We start from the raw sequence: 24,340 nt of genomic DNA, 5'->3' as shown, positions 1-24,340 counted from the left end.
AAACTCCATCCTCCAGTTGCCTCTTTAAGACAATGAAGGATTAGGTCCTAAGCAACTTAAAAAGACCCTGACTCAAAAAAATAGAAGATCTGGGATGTAGCTTCGTGGTTACACGCCCCTCGGTTCAATCCCCAATATAATCAATCATCAATTGATCAGTAAAATAAAACAATGAAGGATTGGAATTCAGGTCTTCAGACATGGGTCTCTTACCTTCCTACCACACAGAACAGGCTTAACAGCCCACAGCAGAGGAGCACAGCATTTGAGTTTAGAATGGGTCTCTGGAGTGTTTCCATCTGACTGCAGACTCTCCTCTTACCCATCGACTGCTCCTGGAGTACAATGTCCCTAGTGTTCCCTTAGCCAGTTCAGAAACTCTGCCCTCTAACTGGACGCTTGTCTTCCTTCTTCTTCCTGCTAACCAGACAGATCTATTAATCATAGGAAACTCCTTCACTGTTTCCCCACCTTCCTTGATTGTTAAATAGCTAAGATTCTGTCTTCCTAGATTCTTCTGGGGCTTTATTCCACCTACATTTGCTCATCATGGAGGAAGTGACTCCTTTCGACAATCAACAATCGTTTGGTTTTCTCCTGGGTGTGGTGGTGCTCACCTGTAATCCCAGCAGCTTGGGAGTCTGAGGCAGGAGGATCCCAAGTTCAAAGCCCGCCTCAGTGACTTAGAGAAGCCCTAAGCAATTTTGTAAGACCCTGTCTGAAACTAAAACTGAGATTTTTTTTAATTTTTAAAAAAATTAGGAAAGGGCTGGGGATGATGCTCAGTGGTTGAGCCCCTCTGGGTTCAATCTCTGGCAACAACAACAACAAAAAAAAAAAAAACTCAGTTTTCTATTTTATCTCTTTTATAAGAGCTCCCCATTCCAAGCAAAGTCCAACCAAAATCAAATCAGGTTTTGATTTTTGCCTATGAACAGATTTGTTCTTATAGCTGTGACACTATTGGTCTTTTCCCACAATTCCAATAACATACAGATCACATCTACCTCATTTTACTAGTATCGTATATATGTTTGCACCTCAGACATTGTAAGTTTCTTGATAAGCCCAATTGAGTAACTTCTGTGAACATATAAATCAAGTTCCACATTGGCTGAATAAACCATCATCAGTTGAGCAAAACAAAGTGGCCTCCAGGGAAACACAACTATATTACTGTCCCCCAAGAGAACTTGATTTTTAAAATTTTGCTTAGCTGAAATATATTGACTTAAGCCACTCAATTCATCTTTTTCTGCCCAAACTAATAATGCGCTCGCTCTCTCTCTCTCGCTCTCTCTCTCACATACACACATACACACAAACACACACACATACACAAACTCACTCACACATACACACACACACAACCTATATATACATCTTGATGATTATTCTAAACAATACTTTATTCTCTATCACAGCCCTTTATAGATAGGTCTTTACCTTCAAATTCAATAACTACATTTCATAGATTAGTGGTAAAAATGACCAAATGATCTGATAGCATTTTTTTAAGTCTTACCATTAACACATAAATTGGGCATAACCCTTGAGCTTCCCTGTACCCCTCTCCAACTGTGCCTCCTGCTGTCTGACTGTCCCAAGTCAGCTGAACAAGTACCAGTGGAAAAGCTCACAGCCTTTCCAAGTGTCCCAGGGATCATTCTCCATCATTCTCTGCCCTCTTTCATCACTCTTTTTAGAAGCATCACTGAAAATGAAATTTTGTGATGTCTGTTCAACACTTTGGAAAACTTTTTTTTTTTTTTTTTTTTTTGGTATAGGGATTAAATCCAGGGGAACTTAACCACTGAGCCACATCCCCAGTCCTTTCTTTTATTTAAAGACAGGGTCTTGCTGAATTACTTAGGGCCTCGCTAAGTTGCTAAGACTGGCTTTGAACTTACAATTCTCCTGCCTCAACCTCTAGAGCCCCTGGGATTGCAGGCATGTGCCACCATGCCTGGTTGGGAAAACGATTTTCATTGAGGGCTTCTGAAAAGTAACCAATCCACTCATTATACAGATGAATATAGTAAGGACACATGGAAATAGTGTTTCAAATCAGATATAAGGCTGTTACAACAATCTGCTAAATATGCATATTATTTTTATGTATAGTTACACCTTACCTTCATTCCTTCTCCTAGGTAAATAGATGAAAATATGCACTTGAAATTAATTTTGATGGACATGGTACAACTCAAAAAGACTCTCCAAGTTGTGGCTCTCTGTAAAAGTGCCATACCCATCATCTGTTCAGGCAACTGCCTTATGATAAATACATGGTAGCCACTTAAGGATATTAGAAACTGAGGGTAATCATCTGAAATTTAGAAACATTCAAATCTTTACCGAAAGCAGGTTTATACATGAACTCTAAATGGCATACAGTACTCCAGAAAAAGGTTTCACTCCACAGTTCTATGAAAAGAAATTGTATTTTCAAATGACATGAACTAATCAAACACATCTCAGTATCACTGGGAAAACTTAATGGCATGCCACCATATCACAGGCATTAAGCATAACAGAACCCAGAGTTAATTTTCTGATAATAAAGCCAAAAAAGCCAAGAAGTAAATGGAGCAATATAAAAATGAAACAGAAAAAAGACAAAGGTAAAGTTCCACCAAAAGCACATTTATGATATCACTGAAATGATTTGAGAAACCAGTTAAATCCCTGGAGCTTTTTAAAAATTATTATATTTACAGGCAGGTCCTGTTACTAAAATGCCCTCCTGGTTATGTAGATAGATCAGACCTCTGCTATTTCTCCAAAGTTCCCTCCCCTGGAAACAGGAGTAATGATAGAGCATATGATGTACAGCAAGGGCTCGCGGAAGTTCTCCATTGCAGCAACAGCTGGATGCGAAGGGAGAGTCCGTCTTTCCCAAAGCATCATCCAGGTGACCATTCCTGTGCCTCAGTCCCACTTTCCATCTCACCACAGTTGCAAAATGAAACTCAGCTTCCAACAAAGCTTTCACACTGTGCTGTTCCTCCATTCCTTGGCTCCAAATTTCTCCTTGATGGAAGCTTCCAGAATGAAAACACAACCTGTGCCCCTCAGATGGGTTTGATTTCAATCAACATTGGAGCCAAACAAAGATCTTTGATATGCAAATGTCTGTGCTCGGGAATCACATGAAATTACTCCTTTTCTTCCAGGAGGTTACAGAAAATTGTGGATCTGTAAATGTTAACACACCTATGGTAAAGATGAAGAAATTGAGGGGCAGTAACTAAGGGAATCAAGTGAGCAGAAGAATTGGAACCCACAAAATCTGGGGGAGAGTTAACATTTCATGTTCTTTCATAAAGCAAGGCTATTATAATCCTCATATGGAAATATTTTGAAACTTTATAGCTAGACAATATTAAAAGTATGTTTCATCGATAAATTTTCACAGGCAGAATATCTTAGCAATATAATTTTTAAGTGGGAATTTTAAAATATCAAATAGAATTATGTACTAAGCTGAGGTGCTTGATTTTTACATATTTTAAACCGTATTACATTACATAATGAACCCCCTTTAGATTCATAAAATTCTCGTCTGCAGTATACAGAAGTTGGTATACAGATATACTGCTTTTAAACGGAGTTGAAGGTTTGTGTAAGCAGGTACGGTTAAGAGAATAAAGTTAGGTGATCAAACTGTTGTTGGTAAGAAAGTAGAAAGAATAAACTTACCCTTGGTTTCGTTTGCTGCTGCCCATTTTAACTTAGGAGTCTCTGGCTCCTGTTAACAGGAGCAACTGCAGTCTATTTTTAAGTGATGAATAATTTGCTTATAGGAGACTGTCGATGGGGTACATGGATATGGATGTGGGTAGAGAAGAAATGAAATACATTTTCTGACATTTATTTTCCATCTTTAATTATTCTCCTAAGTTTTTTGTTCCTCAATCAGTGGCAGAAGTGAATGTGAGCAAGGAGACTTGAAACCAACCTTGATTTTTGACCAGGTAAGGGTCGCATGCTACTGTCAGACCTTTGCAATCCCTGTGAACTCCAAAATATGAAATGAAAGGAAGGCCTATTTACCTGCTCCCTAGAGATTAAGTCCTTGCTAGTACTTAAAAAAGATGCAAACATGTTGGTATTCAGAGAAATTCTAGAACCTTCTTACAGAGGAAATAACAAGTAAAATGATTCCTTCAAGATAACAAAAGGTACATCAACTAACATTATGTTGATACCATTATGAAAACACAAATAAGCTCTGTTTTAAAAATCTCTCAAAAAATGCGGGTGGCAATGGTTTGATTAGTGATGTATCTGAATATGTCGTCCAACAATTAGGAAGAGCAATCCAGCCATCAGAGAAAAAAAAATCCCAGCTGGAGCCAGGAAAAATGACCAGCCGTACAGGACGGAAGGGGTGAACTCCAAGCAGTCTTTCATTTTCATGCTCGTATAGCTTTCCATGTCGGCCACTGCCTGGACCCAGATGACATACAGCAACACCACCAGTGAAAACAGGACACCTAAGAAGGACAAAACAAACACTGTCACTTTCTGAACTTGTTGCCGCAGAAATACTGCGTGAAACCCATCCATCACTTGAGGCTCTGCCTCTGCAGGTATCACTAGCTGCCTCAAATATAGGATGATGTACTCCTAGTAGGCTTACCCTTCACCTTCGATTTTCAGAGTCTTGTGGGAAGGCCTAAATCAGCAGATGAACCATAGCCACCTCTGATGTGCATTTATCAGTACTTACCACTGGTGTTTGCAAACTTCAGAGTCCAAATCCCAGTCCTTGTGGGATAGCATTCTAACGCTTGTTGGTTCTTTTATTGTATGCCTGGTTTGGGATGAGCACTGCAATACATTCTCTCTCTTAATTTATACAATAAAACAGCAAAATATGTACCATTACTACTTGCTCCCTTTTTTAAGAATACACAGACCCAGATGGTGGTTTTTAGAGCTAATTGTCAGCCCAGGTTTTTCTGATTGTAGTTATACCATCATAACCCAGCTATCGAGAGATGCAATTATATTAGGACTATGAAAGTAAAAGCCAAGATGGGTACCAGACAAGGAAAGAGAAGAAAGTGCTGAACACACAGAGAAGAACATCCATGATTCTTTAAAACATGAAATGTACATACTGCTGGGCACGGCAGCACACGCCTGTAATCCCAGTAGCTTGGAAGGCTGAGGCAGGGGGATTGAAAGTTCAAAGCCAGCCTCAGCAACTTTGTGAGATCTGAGGGAACTTTGTGAGGCCCTGTCTCAAAATCAAAAGGGCTGGGGATGTGACTCAGTGGTTAAGCACCCAGGCTTCAATTTCCAGTAAAAAAAAAAAAAAAAAAATACATACTGAAGATTGATTGCACCATTTTCAAATGGTGTCTTGAAAGTTTGAGGGAGGGGTTGACGATAAATATTCTGAGGAATATAAAACCCCAGGTTCAAGATCAAAAGCCTTATGAAATGGAAGGAAGGAAATCAGGAAGGAAGGAAGGGAGGGAGGGAGGGAGGGAGGGAGGGAGATGGTAATAGAAGCCAACATAACAATTTATCAACAACTTCCATGTAACTCTAATACACCAGGCAAAACCATACTTGGTTTTGAGGGTAGAGAAAGTATTACAGGCTGAACCATTGACCTTGACATGTGATATCACAGACAGTTTTGTGAACTCTGAAGTTGGAAGAATGCCTCTTAGCCATATAATTTTCAAGTAACTGTTACTATAATTACCAGAGGAGACTAACACCTCTGCACCAAGCTACAGACTACAGAAAGTCACTTATGCTGATTTCCTACCAAGTGAAAACTCCACACACAAGACACACAACCCAGGGATTCAGATGTGTCCCAAAGCAAAATATATTTGAAGTCCCAACTCGAACATACCAAGGATTATTACACTCATTGAATTACTCAGCCAAACCATGAGGTATTGTGTTAATCAGATTTCTGTCACTGTGACAAAATGCCTGAGACAATCAGTTTATAAGAATAAATTGTTCTGGCTCATGGTTTCAGAATTTCAAGTCCATGCTTGCTTGGACTTCTATCAATAAGCCTCCCTCCCTCCCGTCCTCCCTCCCTCCCTCCCTCCCTCCCTTCCTTCCTTCCTTCCTGACTTCCTTCCTTCCATTTCATAAAGCTCTTGATCTTGAACCTGGGGTTTTATATTCCTCAGAATATTTATCGTCAACCCCTCCCTCAAACTTTCAAGACACTATTTGAAAATAGTGCAATCAATCTTCAGTATGTACTTTTTTTTACTGGAAATTGAACCCTGGGGTGCTTAACCACTGAGTCACATCTCCAACATCTGTTGCTGTTGTACTTCGGTGAAGCAGAAGATCATGGAAAAAGTGTGTGGCAAAGAAAAAAGGCTCAGCTCATGGTGGCCAGGAGGCAAAAACAGGGAATGGGCCAGGGTCCCAATATCACCTTCAGGGACCCCCTATTCTGAGGAATCCTCCCATTAGACCCCACCTCCTAAAAGTTCCACCACTTCTCAGTAGCACCACAGGCTGCCAATCAAACTTTTAGTACATGGCCTTTAGGGGCATTGCAAATCCAAACTCTAGGGGGTATAAAATCTCATGTTCTAATGCTAATATGTCTCAAAAGTAATGCAACTCTGCTACTCAGAGCAGAAACAGAGGCTTATTGATAGAAGAGATCAGCTTTTAAGAGCCTGGCCATCTATCACACTTTGCATATTAATTGCATTCCTACTGTACTGTGGATGCCTCACCCCAACTGAGCGATCAATTTTATAAGAATCTTGAGGCATTAACACAGAAGAAAGGTTCATAAATATGTTTCAGTGTGCCAGTACTAGAGCTTGGACTTTTCTCATAATCAGGATACCAGGTACAGAGCAAGGAGGAATCAGCATAGATGCTTCACTAATAAGAAACATCTTTCACATAGTAGTCTCCAGTGTGCATGCAAATACTGGTGCACAGATCAGAGAGAGAAAGCCACCGAACAACAAGTATCTCACAAAGAAATAGTAAAGTCATAGATGTCAGCAAACCAACTCCTTAGAAAGCTGTACAGCAGATTTTGACAATATGGCCATGCTGTGTGCGGTCTAGTGACTCTGCCTTCCAATACATTTTCCAGCAAATACATACACACTGTTCTCTGGTAATATGAAGGTCTGGCTTAGTTATTTGCATAATATCTTTTGGCTTATGCAAACACAGTGCACACCTTAGTGTTGTGGTTTTTATCTTTTTTACATGATGTGAATCTCATGCTTTCATATATCTTATGATAAAGGGAAATCGCCCTTGTGAAAAGCCAGTAGCTCTATACACATCAAAAGTTGTAAAACTCAACTCAATTTAAGATTATTAAAAGTGTATTGCGGGTAATCACATAGATGATTCTTAATAACGAAGAATTAATTTATATTTAAACAGTGTCATTATTTGAGAAGGAATCAAATTAGAAAAGCATTGAAGAATAGTCATTTCTATTACAACAGCCTTTAACTTGTTTACTAATTGAAGATGCAGTCCATTTAATTTGTATCAAATCAGTTTATGATTATATCTCACCCATGGGGTAAAGTAGTCAGTGTCTCCCTACCCATTAAATGACAAATGGTGCTTGTGGTATGTGTGTATGTGTGCATGTGTGTGTGTGTGGAGAGAGAGAGAGAGAGAGAGAGAGAGAGAGAGAGAGAGAGAGAAGGAAAACGAGCTAACCAACATTGGTAAAGTGTTTACACCAAAGGACAAAGATTTAGCTGATAATGCAGCAAGAATTTATCACAGGGCCTTACATGAGGTCTGTCGCCAAGACAAGAGGCAGAGGCTACTATTTATAGCTGCACTGATAAAGAAATAAATGCTTTAAAACTGATTCGCGTCATGTGTCCTATCACCAGAAAATTCAGTTACAAATTTGAAAGGGATGGAAAGCTAGAATAAGCCCTATGGCATTGGACTAAAATTGAATATATCAGTGTGAATTCATGATTTCCATTGGATGAATGGATAGAGAGTGATGGATGGATGGATGGATGGATGGATAGACAGGAGAGAAGCAAATGTAGAAGCAAGAGTGTCTATGTGTTTCTTTTAAAACATGCATGTCTAATATGTTCTGGCTCTGTTCTCTGAGAGGGTCTAAAAGCATCATCACCAGTAGCATGGGTATACCAACCTTGACTTGTCCAGACCCTGACTTCTCAAGGAAATAACTGAAGCCAGGCTGTGTCAAGACGTGCATGATGACCCTGGACATCTTGTAATATCAGAAAGTAAAGACGTGTTGGAAGAAAGATGGATGTGAGGTGTTTACCCAAAGCTCCTGGGTGAACACTCTTGGATTGTGAGACCTGTAGCCCACTCAGTCCCTCCTAGCTTGACAGGACTAGTGCGTGGGAGGTAACTTAAGCAAGTGGGGGGCGGTGACTGGAGGAAGCAGGTCACAGGGTGTGTGCCCTGGAAGGTTCATCTTCCCAGTGGTCCCTTCTCCTCCCTCACTCTGCTCCCTGGCCACCATGAATGAGCAACCTCCCCCACCACCCCTCCTACCATGATGTTCTTCCTCACCTCAGGCCCAGGGCAATGGAGTCAGCCAGTCACGGATTCAGCCTCTGAAAGTGTGAGCACAAAATAAACTTCTCCTCCTCTCCCGTGTTTCTGTGAGTGATTATGACAACAGCATCAAAATGCTGGCTAACATAGTGGTGTTTCTAGTAGCCAGTTTGATGGGGCCTCCTATAGCCCAAACTGAGACAACGATCATCAAATACTGCCACATTATATCTTATTGAACAAAATAGGAAGCCACAGAAATATAAACACATTAGTGAATGAATAAATGCAGAGAAGGGAAAGCTATCCCTCATAGTAGTAAACCAAATGATGAATGTAGAAGAAATGGAAGAATTAGAGATCACCACTTGGCATTCATTTAATAACAAGAAACTAAAAGGACACTAAAACAGGAGTTGAATTTGGATAGAATAAAAAGGTATTTACATAGGCTCAGAATTTCTCTCCACAAAATACTTGCTAGTTGTCAAGGGGGATATATTAACTGTATCCTAAAGAAATGCAGTGGATGACCACCATATTCAAGTGATCAAAGTTAACATCACCAGGGCTGTGACAAATCAACATCACATGTCACTCGATGGACTGCACTGCGGAGGACACAGCATCACTGCTATGAGAGTGTACCCCAAAATGCAAAGCCCAAGTTCAGGCACAAAGAAACAGCAAACACCCAAACTCAAGACTATCCTACAAAATCAAAGACCTTTATTTTTTCAAGTGTCAAGGTCATGAAGGCCACTGAAGGACTTGCTCTGGTTTGGTGGAGACTCCAGTGACACAACAAGGAAAGAGGATCCACAATTCAGGATTAGATCCTTCTGCAACAAAGACATTGATGGGACATTAGCAAAACTCAAATGGAGACTCTGGGTGAAAGGATTCTCAGTTTCGATGTTAATCTGGAGATAGTCTTCATCAAGCCCAAATGAATGACTTGAAAGCAAAAGTGTGGCAGAAGTCTGTGGCCTTGTAGGTTGGGAGGAAGATAGAGGAGGGGGAGACAGGGAGGAGGGGGTGAGGGTGTGCATCCACCCAGCAGTACCTGTCTCCATTTGGTGGGACAGCGTGACTATTAATGGGCAGTAACAGCCTTGATGTGGTCCACCTACCACGTAGAATGTCCCCACTGGGACAAAATAGAAGACTATTATTCCTTGATATCTCTTAAGACTCTCATTTATATAAATAGAAACAATAACTGGCTTAAGGAACAGATAAGTTACATTTCCGACTCATTTGCCCCAGTGATTTTTAGCAGGAATAGGAATTATTGCTAACATTTAGGTAGCAATTTGTTTTTAAATAATATTATTCGTAAATTTTGTCATATATTTTTAAAGCACAAATTTATTTACAATTAAATTTTATGATACTATTTTTTTTAAAGTCCAATTTTAAAATTCATGACATAGGTCACTGGAGGCAGAGTCAAAACTTGACTCCAGGGGCTGGGGTTGTGCTCGGTGGGTGGTAGAGCACTTGCCTGGCCCACGTGAGGCACTGGGTTCGATCCTTAGCACCACATAAAAATAAAACACGGTACTGTGCCCATCTACAACTAATAAAAAAAAGTAACATGATGAAAAAAAAATGTGACATCAAAGCCCAAGAAGATTTATCATCATAATAAAACCAGGGGCGAATAATTGGCAAAGAGAACACTGAGTCTCTTATTGGTACCACGTGGAAAAATCATTCAAACTTATGAATTTGCATGGATTATCTTACAAAGTTAAAAAATTTTCCCAAAGGAACTCTTTTTTTGAGACAATGGACATATAAAATCGCATCACAAATAGACATAGGAATGTAATTGAGCTATGAAAACAAAATATAAAATATACATAAACGGCATATGATAATCACCATATGGAACAAAAACATGAAAATTACCCCAAGTCCAGGTAAAATACTGAGAAATAAAAGTGTGCCTCCTTAATATTTCACAAAAACAAGAACATAAAATAATGCATGCTGTAAAAATCTTTTTTACTGCTTTTATAAAAAAAAAAAAAGGTTTAAAAATCCTTTCCCTTGGGAGAAAATTAGCCACAGAAATGAAACTTTTCTTCTAAAACAAAAAAATAGGGCAAATGGAACTTCTTTATTCTTGTCTTGTACAGACATGCTTTTGTTTTAAAGAGAGGATGTTTTAAATTTATTTAAGAAGGATAAACTTGATCTTGAACCATTTGGATATAACTAAACTTTCTCTGAATGTGATTTAGATTAAATCAAAGGCAGTGATCAGCTGCTTGGGGAAGAAGCATCAATTCCAGCCTCTTCTTTGCCTTCCAGACAAATACAGTGGCAACTCATGTCAACTTCCAATAGGCTTAAGAAAGGCCATTGGATGTTGTAATTTAAAAAAAAAAATGTGTTATGAAGGAAGTGAAGGTAGAAAGAAATTTAGAATTAGAAAATGGTCTTTCCTCTACTTGGAGGGTGCAACCACACTAGACAGAGGATGTGATCCAGCAAGCGCATCCACATAGAAGTATGAAGTAAACATCATAAAATTCGGAGGAGATGATAGCATCAGCTTACTCATTGAGGCTATTTTCAGAAGATGAGAATGAGGTCTGCTCTGATTAGTTGTCCACCAGGGTCACACATTTCCCCTGAGGCACATCTCAGACTAGACCTGGAAGGCAGGTGTGGCCATTAGGATGGAGACATTCACAACCTCCCAGCAACAGGGAAAAAAATAAGGAGGCAGTGGAGGGGCAGGGGCAGGTGAAATTTTAGGTGGAACCGCTGATGAGCCGGCAGGGGAGTTTGTGCTAAGCACAGAGACAAAGACCAAATCTGGGGGTGTGAGACTGTCAAGGAGAGCAGCCTTAGTAGAGTGGTGAACTTTTAGCCAAGAGAAAACTTAGAAGGGATGTGTTTGCTCTAATTTTCTAAGAAGAAGCATAGCAATTCATTAAGCATGGTAATCATGGCTGGGTGTAGTGGCGCACGCCTGTGATCCCAGCCACTCAAGTACAGAGGCAGGAGGATCACAAGTTCAAAGCCAGCCTCAGCGACTGGGCAAGGCCCTGCTCAACTTAAGGAGAGCCTGTCTCTAAATAAACAATTTAAAAGCAGGGTGTGGATGTGGCTCCACGGTTAAGTGCCCCTGGGTTTCATCCTCAGTACTAAAAAAAATAATAAAAAATAAATAGATAAATCAGAGGAGCAGTGATCACGGATGCTTTTCCTACATCTGCGTGCTGGACACTGAACAGCCAACTAACAACATGCCTGTGGGGAGCTTTTGCAGGTTTTACTCTTTCTCATATGAGCACTCATTCAATGAGCCTATTCTTGATATTTGAAGGTATTCTATTAAACCCCAATAGTCTGAAGGTTTTTCTAATGGGTGAAGACATTCCCATCTCTTGTCTCTCTTTCATTTAATCATGTATGCTTTATAGAGTAAAACGTACATATTCCCAGTGTGTGATCTGATAAATTTTGACAAATGTAAACACCAGTGTAGTCCCAACCCACTAACAAGGTACTCCTCACTCAGAGAGGTCCCGGATGCCCATCATTTCCCCACCCACCAAAGCCTCTAGCACAATGGCGAAGTTTTGCCCTTAGAACATCCTGTAAGTGAAATCATAATGATATGCTGCCTGATGCTTTCAGCTGTTTTACTGACCATAACGACTGAGAATTCATCTGTGCCTTGGAGGTGCTACTCCATTGCCTGAGTACACCCCAACTTGTCTATCTGGTCATCTTCGGATGAACAATTGAGTTGCTTCTTGATTTCAACTATTAAGAATTAAGCAACTAGGGATATGTTGCCTTGCTATGTTCTAAGATATATAGTTTTGAAATGATGAACAGCATTTGCTTAGACAAATAGTTTTGTTTTTTTTTTAATTGCACTAAGAACACCAGGTCCTACTGATATATGGTAGAGACCTGAAGTCCACAGGCTAAAGGGCCTTCCCTTCTCTTCAATGAGACTTGCTAAAGCTGACTGAGAACACAGTTCTTTTAAAAATTGCCTTAATCATCTTCCCTCAAACAACAGTTTTCCAAACAAAACTTTTGACAGTGGCTTAAAAGCACTCAGAGTGATTAAGTTTTCCAAGTGCCTGAGGCACAAGGATTGTTTTGTGACTGGTTGTTTTTAGTCCTTTCATTCATTTTAAAGCTTTCATTATTACCGGCAACATTTTAAAATGACATGTAAATGAATGTCATGCAGCTTAAGTGTAAAATGCACACTGTCACCAGGTCTCAACCTGGGAACACTCACTCTCTCACCATTTTTTTCCTGGACTCCTTTGGAAAGAGGATTATTGGATTGGAGTCCTGTATTCAGGAAAGACTCCCAGTTAGACTTTGGATGATACCTGCAAATGATATTCTATAACAGACCCCTATTACCTGGGGTTTTGTTTTCAATGGTTTCAGATTCCCAGGGTCAACTGTAGGCCAAACATATTGAATTGAAAATTCTAGAAATAAGTAATTCATAAATTTTAAATGACTTTTATTACAGTATATTGTTGCAATTGTTCCATTTTATTTGGTAGTTATTGCTCTGAATTTCTTACTATGCTTAACCCATTGTGCCTCAGGTTTTTAATTTTATAAATATTTCAATAAAGTTAACACAGGAGCATTAATATAGGTTGGAAATGTTAATCTAGAACATATATATTATTATGTTAATTAATATTAATTATCATTACAATTATTAATTACATAATTCTATTATCATTATTGTATAATTATATTATATACTATATGTAAGTGTTTTAGATGTTCCACATCTGTAACAATGGGACAAAATGGGTTAATTTAGAAATGAAACTTTGTCATCAGGACACATGCATAGGGAAAAAAAAAAACATATTATGTATAGTTTTCAGGAATTCATGGGCAATCTTAGAATATACTCCCTGAGCGTGGCAGGGGACTCTCACATACAGGGTCATTTCACCTATGCATTTTTTTTAAGTATAGAGCATTAAGTAATTAAATACAAGCACTTTTAAAATGCCAAGTATTTGCAAGCCTGTTTTCCCCTTTTAGGTGCTAGAAACCTTAAGAATTGTGGTGCTTGAGGCCTTTCTCAGTCCCCAGGAGGCCCCGGGTATCATACTAGCAAAGGATGGGGATCCAGCAGGCTGACTTGCTCTCAGAGCCGGATCCCCAGGTCCAGCACGTACACTTCTCTCTACACGTTAGATAAAGAAAAAGGGAGAATGCCAATTCTACATTTGTTAAAACGTAAAACTTATCATCATATTGCAACCTATATCCAAAGCAATCTCATAATTACTGCATTCATTAAAGAATGAGATAGTTTTTCTGGGAAAATAAGCTCAATTTTTTAAAAAATAGTTTGGATTGTGTTTTGTAAGAATTAGTTGCTTCTTCTTTACATTAATAGGCTATTGTTTTCTCTTATACTAAGCTCATGCTCATTTTGATGTATCGTATTTCAGAAAAACGCAGAACAACTCATGCTTCCCTCCATCCTTCAGTTTCTCAGAACTTGTTTCCTGCTGATTTTTCTCCAACTGTCTGAGACAACTGTGATCCCTTACCTAGTAATGTCATGGTTACACCTATCTGATTTCCCAATATTCCCTGCTGCACATTCCAAATTCATTAATTTGAATTTTCCACACCACCTTCCCAACTCATTCATTGCCTCTTCTCTTTCATTTTTCCAGACTCATATTTTTGAACCCACATAAAGCATATTGGATTTCCCAAACATTTCTGACTTTCTTAGGTTGGCATGATAATTATCAGCATTATACATCTGTATACTCAATCCTCTGTTCTCTATTGACAATTATGATCCTGAGGTTTTATGCATCCTTACCATTAGGATTTAACCTGGAAAGCAGGGTTTCGTTGAACGTTATGACTCACAATAACTGATTTTCAGGATATTGGTTTTTTTTATGTATTTATTAGTTATTGATGGACTTTTACTTATTTATTTATTTATACGTGGTGCTGAGTCAGATCAAACCCAGTGCCTCACACGTGCCAGGCAAGTGCTCTACCACGGAGCCCCGGCCCCAGCCCTCAGGATATTGTTGATGGGCACAAGCCTAGATTCTGACCACACTGGTTCAAATCTCACCCTAAAGTTTCAGTGGCCAGAAAACTCTACACTTTACTCAGTACACTTGAGAAGTTTTGTTACTTCTTCATCTAACTGTCTTCATTGGGAAAATAGAAATGAAGGGCAAGTGTCCCTTCAGAAAACAGTCTTGAGGAACAACACCTGGCACCATACTTGAAACAGCAGCAACACCTGATAAACATTAGGCTGTGTTTGCTATCATCATCCTTCTTAAGCTCTGGCATGAGCTACTGCTAATGTCTAGAAACTATCACTCTCTGAAATCTTTTAAAGCGTTGCATGTGACTGAGTTATTTCAGGATGGCCAAGAAGCAAAAGAATCATCTCCCATGGCCCCTTCTACTTCTAAGAACTAAAGTGAGGAAATGATTACGTCAGTGTCTTACTACAACTCTCCACAAGGTGGCACCAGTCATCCCACAGTCCTAGTACTGAACATCTTGAACAGAAGATGAATCCAGACTTTTACTCATTCACATTAAGGAAGTTTTCTGCTTTAAGAGTGCAGTCAAGTAAGTCACCTGCCCCTCTCTACCAGGCCTTTAGTTATAGAAAGTAAAAATTATTTCTAGAACAAGCTCTGAGCATAAGTCAATGTGGTAATTCTAATGAGACTATACCAAATGTTCCTTTTTCCATAACAAGAAAATGTGAAGAAGAAAAAAAAGTCACATAAAAATTATACGATTGAGTTAAAAAGCCAAAATAAAAAATCTTTAGCAAATCTAGTTGTTTCTGATCAAATTGAGTATTTGTGGGGAAATGTGGAATGAAAGGCAAATTAAATTCTTACTATACTGAGTAAATAGTAGATGCTAGTAACAGAGAGAGTTTAGAAAAAGAATAAAACTATGGGAATTCATTCTGTCTTTCCATGGCCAGTAATAATCTTGACATATTACTTATCTGAAAAATCCCTGAAATTAATGAAGATTTATTGTACCCCATAATAATATGTTATGTGAGTGAAAATATTCACTTACCTGCCTTAGCTCTAATTCTCAGAAGAAAACAGATTTTTTTTTTTAAAGAGGGAGATATGAGAGTTGGGAGAAGTGTATTTACTTCAATTTGAAGTTCAAGGTTTTCCAGAAAAATTCCACCAAATTTATATTTGATCTGGCCTCTTGATCCCTAGATTTGTGTGGACAGGAGTTAGAGCATGGCCCAGAACGTCTCCAACAAGGACACAGAAGAGCCATGTGAGGGGGCGCTCAGGACAGCCACCTCTCTCCCTGGAGAAACCACTGCTCTGTCTCTGCTTCTTCTCCCACTCATTCCCTTCCCACTTGCCCTGGCTGAGAGGTTCCAAGCTCAGAATGAAGTTTGAAATGTGCATTTGGAATTCTTCCTCTAGGGCTTTGGGTCCCCTCTCCACATGTCACACATGTGAACACCCCACTGGAAATAGGTTCTGAGAATCTGTCAGACACATTTAAACTGAAAAGCACTGGTGGGAGAGGGCAGGGGAAAAACACCCATGGAAAAATCTGAGAAAGAAAAGTAGTAACATTTCAAAATATGTTTGCAATTAAAACTCTTTGCAACTATTTCCTATGTAATATTGAACAAGGTTGATTTTAGCACTTGACATTTATGAAAAATGTCAGACTGAGGATGTCAGCAAAACTGCACTCACGTGAAGGAAAGCCTTCCCACACTGTAATCTCACAGCTTTTCTAGATAAATTCCCAAATAGGACAACAGGCAGCACACTGCAAGGCACACGGCAGACCCTTACATAAACTTCAGGATAACTAGGATTTCATTTGAGTGAAAATATTCACTTACCAGCCTTAGCTCTAATTCTCAGAAGAAAACAGATTTTTTTTTTAAAGAGGAAGATATGAGAGTTGGGGGAAGTGCATTAACTCCAATTTGAAGTTCAAGGTTTTCCAGAAAAATTTCACCAAATTTATATTTGATCTGGCCTCTTGATCCCTAGATTTGTCTGGACAGGAGTTAGAGCATGGCCCAGAACGTCTGTTCTTGCTTACAAGAAGCCCTGAGGAAATCCAAACTGCTCTTCTCTAGATCATTAAAACTAGGAGGCTGTTTCTACTGTAAGAAGTCCTCCTGGGTGGCAGGTAGGCCAGGCACAAATCATTCTTATGAATAATTTTTTCGTGTTCCACCCATCTCCAACACACCAGGGCTGTAAAAAGGTGAAGGCCTGAGCTTTGGGGAAATATTCCATTCCCTGTTGGAAAGTCGGGCTTCTGATTCCACCTGAAAGCCTGTTTCTATAGCCACTACTAAAACACAGATGCTTTAGAAAGGCACCATCGCCAAGTATGTGTACCCAGGCCTGTTCTCTCACACTGAGTCCCCTTTGGCGTCAGTGGCCGGTGGCTGTTGACAGGCTGGAGTTTTCTGGATGCAGAGGCGCAGGCCCAGATTCAGAGGAGACGTGGGTGCCTCCAGGTCAGCAATTCTTTCCTAATCCCTTCCTGCTCTGGGTCTTCTGTTGCCTCCGTGTACCGTCCCCTGCTCCTGCTCTGAGCAATGCCACACTCCTCTTTATCTGGAGGAAGACAGGCATGACATGGAGCGCCTCTGTGGGAGCCGTGTGATCTCTCAACTGGAGGAAAGTGACCTCAGAACTACGTCCCCTGGCTTCTAAGTAACTAAGTGAGGGATATCATCTCATGGCAATTGTTCTATTCCTTTTAATTCCATTGGCTTTTCTTAGACTAGATTTTTTAGGAGGCTCACATCACTCCCCATTTACAAAACATCTCTAAGCAGGAGGGACACAGTGTCCACAGGAGGCTGGGCATCAGGCTGTTTGTCCCACGTGACAGAGGATTTCCATGGCTCGTGATAATCTGCTCTACTCATGGCCCTGATCAGCCATCACAGTCCAGGAAACCATGGCCCCAGAGGGAAAGTCACAGAATGGGACCTAGCAAACAGACACGTGCCAGTGGACAAGCCAAAGCTTTGCCTCCATCAGCACAAAAGAAGGAGACTACAGCAAAAGCAGCTTTTACTTCCTTTAACACACCTGAGCCTGAAGCTGGTCTCATCCTTTGAATTACCAGGTGTCTAAGTCATCTCATCACTCCCAGGGGCTAACAAGAAACTTGGCTGAGGTGCAGAAGCTCCCCGATTCCCAGCGTCCAGGTGACAGACTGTCCATCTCTACCGTCGTTCCAGACCTCCATCCCAGACCACGTGATTTCAAGTATGAAAAGCATTTCTACCCTGATAATGCTTGCAAATGCCCATTTCTGGTTTTTGGTGTTTGTCCTTCAATATCAGTATCTTAATCCTTTCTCGTATACTCCCACATTTTCCTCAAACAGCAAAAGGTGTCCTGATGTTCCTTTGTGACACTGGAATTAGGAAGCATCAGCTCTATGGTGGTTTTCTCTGGATAACCCCAATGTCTGGACCGCCTTGCCTACCCATTCTAACTCCTTCTGCAGCTTTCCTGTCTCCCCTGATAAAGGGTTGATGCTTTCCCTCTGGCAAGGAAAGACAAAGGTCAACCCCTTTCAGAATTCTCCATGAGTCCACATGAAAACAGGTCACAGTGGTTGTTCAGGCTTGTTGAGGTGAATAACAAGTCACTGAAACACAAGCGTGGGGTTGCAATGTCCTGACCATGACTGTACACGCTGTGAGGAACTGACCCTCCCCAGGAAATACACGGCCTGCCCTGCCTGAGGAAGAAGCTGTCCCCCAAGCCTGGCCCCGAGACTGCTGGCCCAGCACCCTCCGCTCCCACCCGACAGCTGTGATATCGGCATCATCTGCCAAGCATGGAATGCCCCAAAGCAGTCATCTTACTGATGCCAAAGAGTCTTTCTATGTGCACACACCCAGCAATGGCCATTTGGAATCTGGCCGTGCCCTTCCCTAAGGCCATCTGCCTAAATAAAGAGTGTCCAGTCCTGTTTGTGGCATTGATAAAGCAGCCACAAGCACCCTGAGCCCGCGCTGCACCTGTTCCTAACTGCTCTGCAGAGCACAAGGCTGGCATAGAGCAGGCACAGGCACAGGTGGGCGATGGCAAGGCAGGCCCTAAAAGAAGGAGATTTAGACATTCTTTGAGATGTCTTCATTTTGAAAATATAAAGTCTAACCAAAGAAAGCATTGGAAATTCAATTCGATTTAGCTCAGTAAATGACTACATGCATGGATCTGTATTAAATGTAGCACAGAAAAGAACTTGGCTGGCTGACAAACCTAGCACAAGAAAAATCCTCCATTTTTTCTTCATCTTTTCCAGGATAGTGTGTAAGTTTTCATCTTTGATTTTGAAGGAGTAGAATGCCTATCCTTATTACCAGGGATTGTTAATAATACACAGTTATAAGATTTTAAAAATCCTTCTGTGGAGAAGTGTTGAAGGCTGATTTATTGGCTTCAAAAGTGCTTTAAAGGATTCTTTAGTGGAAGAAATTGCTAGTGGACAATCATCTTTAGTTATCTGTAAGCACATGACTTTTCCTGCCCAAGATCATACAATGAATAGTAACATTTTATCTTATGCAACAGAATATTTCTCTCTGCTCTTGCAAAACAAATGATCAGACACAAAGAACATATAATTGTCTCATCAAGAAAATTAAAAGTCAAATTTAAAGAAAGGATTCTCATAATCATCTAGTTGTCTGGCTTTCAAAATAGGATACCCAGAACCCCCAGATACTGAAAAGCTCTCAGGGCTCATCTGCATGAAGCACAAAGAAGGGAAGGCTTTAGGATATTTATCAGGAGACCTGCAGAATGAAGAAAATCCCCTGGTCACATTTTTAGGATTATGTGAGTACATAGCAGGCGCTTGCTTAGTCTTCCTGCAATATTCTCAGCCAAGTTTAATTCTCCGGATATACTACTTCCTTGCACAAATTATAAAATGAAAAAAAAAATGACCAAAAGTAACTATTTTTCAAAAATACTAAATACACACATGCAAACTCGTATGCAATTCTATAACAGGATTAAATCCAGGATCAAACAAAAGTTTAAAACAAATGTGTTACTTATGATGTGTTAGTACTATTGTGATTACATATTCCCTTTGATAAGGAACTGAGATAAGAAAAGTAGGGGTGGGTGTTACTAAATGGCAGAGGCTTGCCTGGTGCAGGCCAGACCCTGGGCTCAATCCTCAGCACCACCAAAAATACAAACAGCCAAAGAAATAAAAAAACAAATCCTTTTAAAAAAAAGTGATTTTATTTCTAGGAAGACAAACATGCACCCAAACTAGAATTTTGTTGGAGTCAAGGATAAAATGTGGTGTAGGGGAGATAAGCTATTTGGTGAGGAAGATGCTAGGGAACACACATAATATGTTTGGTCTTACAGAATTATGAATTAAAGCAGAGAGATTATAAATGTTGATATCTAAGTGAAAGAAGCCAGACATGAAGGCCACAGGTATATGAGTCCAATTATGTGAAGTTAGCAAACCCAGGGTGATAGTGAGTAGGCTGCTGACTTCTCAGGGCAGGTAGGGAGCAAGGGGAAGGAAGCCTGGGGCTTCTCTGTGACACACTGAAAAGGTTCTGAATCCAGAGCATGGTGATATTTGTACACATCTATGAATATATTAAAAAAAAACACTGAAGTATATACTTCAAAATGGTCAACTGTATGGTGTGTGACTTCTACCTCAATCAAAAAGGATTACTAAAAACTGACAAGCCCTGGTGGGTAAAACCAATGGAAGAAAAGATCAGTTAAACAGGCTTCTTCTCAGAGTGACTTTTTTTTTCTTTTGGCTTTTTACAGAGGATCCATATCTGATCATTGTTTTATGTCCTCAGCAGAATTAAGCATCATATTATGTAGAGGGTTTTGCTAAACGACCATTGATTAAATTACGATGGCAGCCTCACAAGCTGTCCTAGCAATGATTACAAAGGTAGCAAAGCTCCCCATTCTGTTCTCATCACCCGTCACTACAGTCTCCATACAAATGCTCTGTCTGACCTGATGCCGGAATACAGCACAGTCTTGGGCAATTTGGTCCAGTCAGATTGGAGCCCATCTACCTTTCTACAATTGTTACCTTTACAAATACCAGCCTTGTGCTTATATTTTCATAAGAGTGGTCTGGTTTTACTTCCTAATTAAATGAAAAAGACAGTTCACAAGAGTCATCTATCTCATGTTTTTCTATCTATCTTATGATCATCTTTGCAGAAATTAGAAAAATGTGTTGGAATGCAACTTAAATAAATGCAGGTGTTGCACAGAAAAGTGTGTGTTTAGATAATGCAGGTGAACCACAATTAAGGAAACTCAGTGGTGAGGATGTAGAAAAACATGTTTTCCTGTTATAAGTAAATCATGCCGATATATCTTTCAAAAATATCATCAAGGAGCTATGTGTTTAAGAGCAGACAAAATGTACCTATAGCCTGACATGTTGTGACCTCTGTTGTTCTACCGATAGAAAATCAATGGAGCAAGAAAGATAAGAAGGCTCTTGCTGACCTCTCCCCTCTGAGCCTCCGTGTTCTTGTTATGTAATGACAACCCAGTGAGGTCAAGAGGGTTATTGTGGTGACACGTGCAAAACAGAGTCAGACACACAGCTGGCGCCTGGGAATTTTTGCACATGCACCTTATTATATTACTATGACTAGAAGACCAGAATCGAGACATATATCTAGAAATGGAATCACAAACACACAGAGAAAACCCGAGGCCAGAATCCCACCCTTCTCACTATACATACCTGCGGCAATGTAGGAGCCTCCTCCGGCTTTGTAGAGAAAGTGGCTGGCGAAGGGGGCTGCGCAGATAATCAGGAAGCTGGCGGTCAGCACGGTGACCACCCCCAGGAGCATCAAGACTGCCCAGAAGCCACGGTAAACTGGACGTCACAGGAGAAAAGAAGGAAAGAACAGTCCACTTAGATCATGGACACCACAGGCTGTCACAGGGTAAGTTTCTTAGCACTGCTAGATGAAATCCCAGGCTCTGGTCCTGATTGTCTCAAACAGGACTTCTTCCCAGGTGACCTTGGACTCAGTGATGACAATGATGGTGACCTTCAATGAATCTTGAGCTCCAAATTTTTTTCTTTTCTTTTCTTTATTTATTTATTTATTTGGTACCAGAGATTGAACCAAGGGGCACTTTACGACTGTGCCTCATCCCCAGCACTTGTTTTTTTTTTTTTTTTTCCTGTGACAGGGTCTCACTAAAGCTTCTTGGGGCCTTGCTAAGTTGCTGAGGCTGGCTTTGAACTTGTGATTCTCTTGCCTCAGCCTCCAGAGCTGCTGGGATTACAGGCATGTGCCACTGTGCCCAACTTATGTTCAGAATTTGCACCACACACATACCTCATACACAAGAGGAGCTCATTTTCCTGACCAGATTCCCCATTTTAAAAGTGGCAACACTTAAAATTCCAGACCAAGCTCTCTTGAGCAAGTGCCAGTTGCTAGTTAGACATGGGTATTTCCCAGCAAATGTACAAAGGCATGAATAGACATTCATATCACAAACACTTCCCAAGCACTTTGTACAAAAATGATTCTCTGAAAGCTAATGATAATCACCCCAAGCCCCTAAGAAAAAAATACATTTCTATTTAGATCATTGCTCAGTTGGAAATAACTAGGGCAATAAAATTTTTAAAATGACCAAGACAATTATAAAAAGATTTGTACAGGTCTGTTTAAAAAAAAAACCTGAAATTTTATATCAGATATACTTAAGGAATACCACATTCTATTAATGTTTGTATTTAGGAAGAGTAAAAAGGAAAAGCTCAAGAGTCTCATAGTCAAGGACAAGCAAGGCCAAGTGAATGGATGCAGCTGCTGATAAATGGACTGTAAGTTTGGAGATATATAGTAATCAAATGAAAAGGAATTCTAATAATCTCTTTTGAGCTGGATAATTACCAATCTATTAAACAAAGTCACCATTTCCCTATGGCTAAAAGAAGAAGATGAATTCTTGTTCATGTAAAAGAAAAAAAAAACTCAGTGAAACATATTTGTCAAATTATAATTAAAAGAAACAGAAACTTTATTGCAAAGTGAAAAGTTATTTTTCTGAACAGTTCTGCTTGCAAGGAAGAACTATATCAATCAGCTGGAACCTTGGAGAACAGAGGATGGCCAGATGAGATTTGAGAAGCCCTCACAGCTGAATGGGAGAGGAAGGCTGGAGGGTTTCTGTTGGTTATGTTAGACCTCCATGGGAACAAAAGGTCAGCATTTACCTCACTCCCCAGTGCTTCCAACTCTGCTATTAAAAGTATCCTGCACCTGTTTTCAGGCTCAGCAAGGAGTAGAGCAGCAAAGAAATACAGTTGTCCCTCCAAATGCATGAGCTCTGTATCTAAGGGTTTAACCAACCTTGGATAGAAAATATTTAAAAAGCAAAACCATGCCTGCAATGAACATGCATAGACAATTTTCCCTTGGCATTAACCCCTAAACGATATATATAACAACTAGTTACATAGCATGTACATTGCATTATGTATTCTAAGTCATCTAGAGATGGTTTAAAGATCAGGGAGGATGTGCAGAGGATATACAAATACTATGTCATTTCATATAGGGGGCTTGAGTATCCATGGGTTTTTGGTATTCTTGCAGTCCTGGAACAGATCTCTAGTGGAGACCAAAGAACAAGCATCATCAATGGCAGCTTTGAGCGTGGGAAGTGAGAGTGGCAGACGACAGGCCAAATATTTGCCAGACTTTAAGGGATAAGTGATGAGTCTCACATTTTTCATTTTCATTCACTTCACTTGCAGAATGGTTGGCGCTGTCTATCACACAGTGGGCTCTGTGCCAAGCACGTGCTCGGGGGAGAGAAACACGACGGAGACGCAGTCCAAGAAATAAGGATCTCATTTTGTGATTCTGCCGATCACAACTAAATCTGGATATGTATGACCAACAACCGGCTGAAGACCCTCCAAGTGAATAGTAGCCAGTGGATTGAGAAGGGAAATCAGAAAGGTCAAGTTGACTGAGCAGGGTTTTCACATTTTGTTTTTCTCTTTTTCTTTACTTTTCTCCACCTAGATTTGGCCTGAAGGCCAGCCAAACTAGGAACCATGCAACGGTGAAAAGGGCAAATAACGAAGAAAAAAAATTAGTTAAGTGCATCAGTGTGGATAGAGATCAAGAGAAAGAGGCCCCTGCAAGCCAGTGGCGGTGGGGGTGGGGGCACCTCCAGATCAGCTTCATACATAGATCTGCACCCCGTGGAGGAAAGATCATCAAAGGTTTTGAAAGGTGATCTGACCCTTGCTTCAGGGGAAGCAGAAGGGACCTGTGTTGTAGTGACAGTGGAGGAGGCCTTGTTAGATGGTCTCCTTTCTGTTGCTGTTTAGTCCTGTGGCCCAAATGTAGGCAATTGCACCACAGCACAGAAGGCCAAAACTCCAACAAGAGAATTAGTCCTAATGGCCAGAGAAACTGGGAAAAGTGGACTCTAGAAGCCAGAGGATATGAAGGAAACCCCCCAGGGGAGAGAGCTGAGGAAGTGACTGTGAAGTTCTGTATTGGAACTTGTACAATCACCAGCAATATGAAGAACAGCAAGGGAAAAAAATAATGAACAAACATGAGTGTAATTCCAGAGATTTGGGGGAGAATATCAAAAGTAAACTGACTGTCATTGGAGGCAAGAGATAATAGTGTAGGAAAATATAAAATTAATGTCTA

The 24,340-nt window shown here is 40.3% G+C and overlaps 1 protein-coding gene across 1 annotated transcript in view; it reads right to left on the bottom strand.

Annotated features, from left to right (window-relative positions):
- Positions 1-2,425: 2,425 nt before the first annotated feature.
- Tmem182 (transmembrane protein 182) overlaps positions 2,426-24,340 on the bottom strand; it is a 51,784-nt gene continuing 29,869 nt past the window's right edge. The window contains exons 4-5 of the mRNA XM_026408613.2: positions 21,379-21,516; positions 2,426-4,499 (exon numbers count right to left, since the gene is read on the bottom strand). Of these exons, the coding sequence (XP_026264398.1) occupies positions 4,279-4,499; positions 21,379-21,516 (359 nt within the window). The 3' untranslated portion in view covers positions 2,426-4,278. The remainder of the gene's footprint in view (positions 4,500-21,378; positions 21,517-24,340) is intronic.

The sequence above is a fragment of the Urocitellus parryii genome, chromosome 12, assembly GCF_045843805.1.
Source record: "Urocitellus parryii isolate mUroPar1 chromosome 12, mUroPar1.hap1, whole genome shotgun sequence".
Classification (NCBI taxonomy): Eukaryota; Metazoa; Chordata; class Mammalia; order Rodentia; family Sciuridae; genus Urocitellus; species Urocitellus parryii.
The sequence above is the reverse complement of the archived record's forward strand: the minus strand, read 5'-3'. Positions and strand labels throughout refer to the sequence as shown.